A 212-nucleotide genomic window follows, 5' to 3' on the forward strand; every position below is an offset into this window, starting at 1 on the left:
AGGTCCGGGCGGCCCATGAAGTCCTCTCCTTGCTTGACCAGGGCTTGCCTGATGGTGTCCAGCCCGCTGAGCACCAGCACGGGCCGCGTGCCGATCCGCACCTCCATCACGTCCCCGTACTGCCGGCTCAGCCGCGTCAGCGCCAGGTGCGTGTCCTTGCGCAGCTCCAGCAAGTTCCCCACCATGGGATACCCTCGGGGGCCCGGCGGCCT

General features: G+C 69.3%; 1 protein-coding gene across 1 annotated transcript; it reads right to left on the reverse strand.

Moving 5' to 3' along the window:
- Positions 1-5: 5 nt before the first annotated feature.
- On the reverse strand, positions 6-209 carry LOC108449390 (cytochrome P450 1A4-like; the record flags this gene model as incomplete). Its single annotated transcript, XM_017745347.1, has 1 exon — positions 6-209. A coding segment is annotated over one exon (204 nt), but the record flags the coding sequence as incomplete, so codon positions are not given.
- Positions 210-212: the final 3 nt, after the last annotated feature.

The sequence above is a fragment of the Corvus brachyrhynchos genome, unplaced genomic scaffold, assembly GCF_000691975.1.
Source record: "Corvus brachyrhynchos isolate BGI_N302 unplaced genomic scaffold, ASM69197v1 C11286456, whole genome shotgun sequence".
In the NCBI taxonomy this organism is placed as follows: Eukaryota; Metazoa; Chordata; class Aves; order Passeriformes; family Corvidae; genus Corvus; species Corvus brachyrhynchos.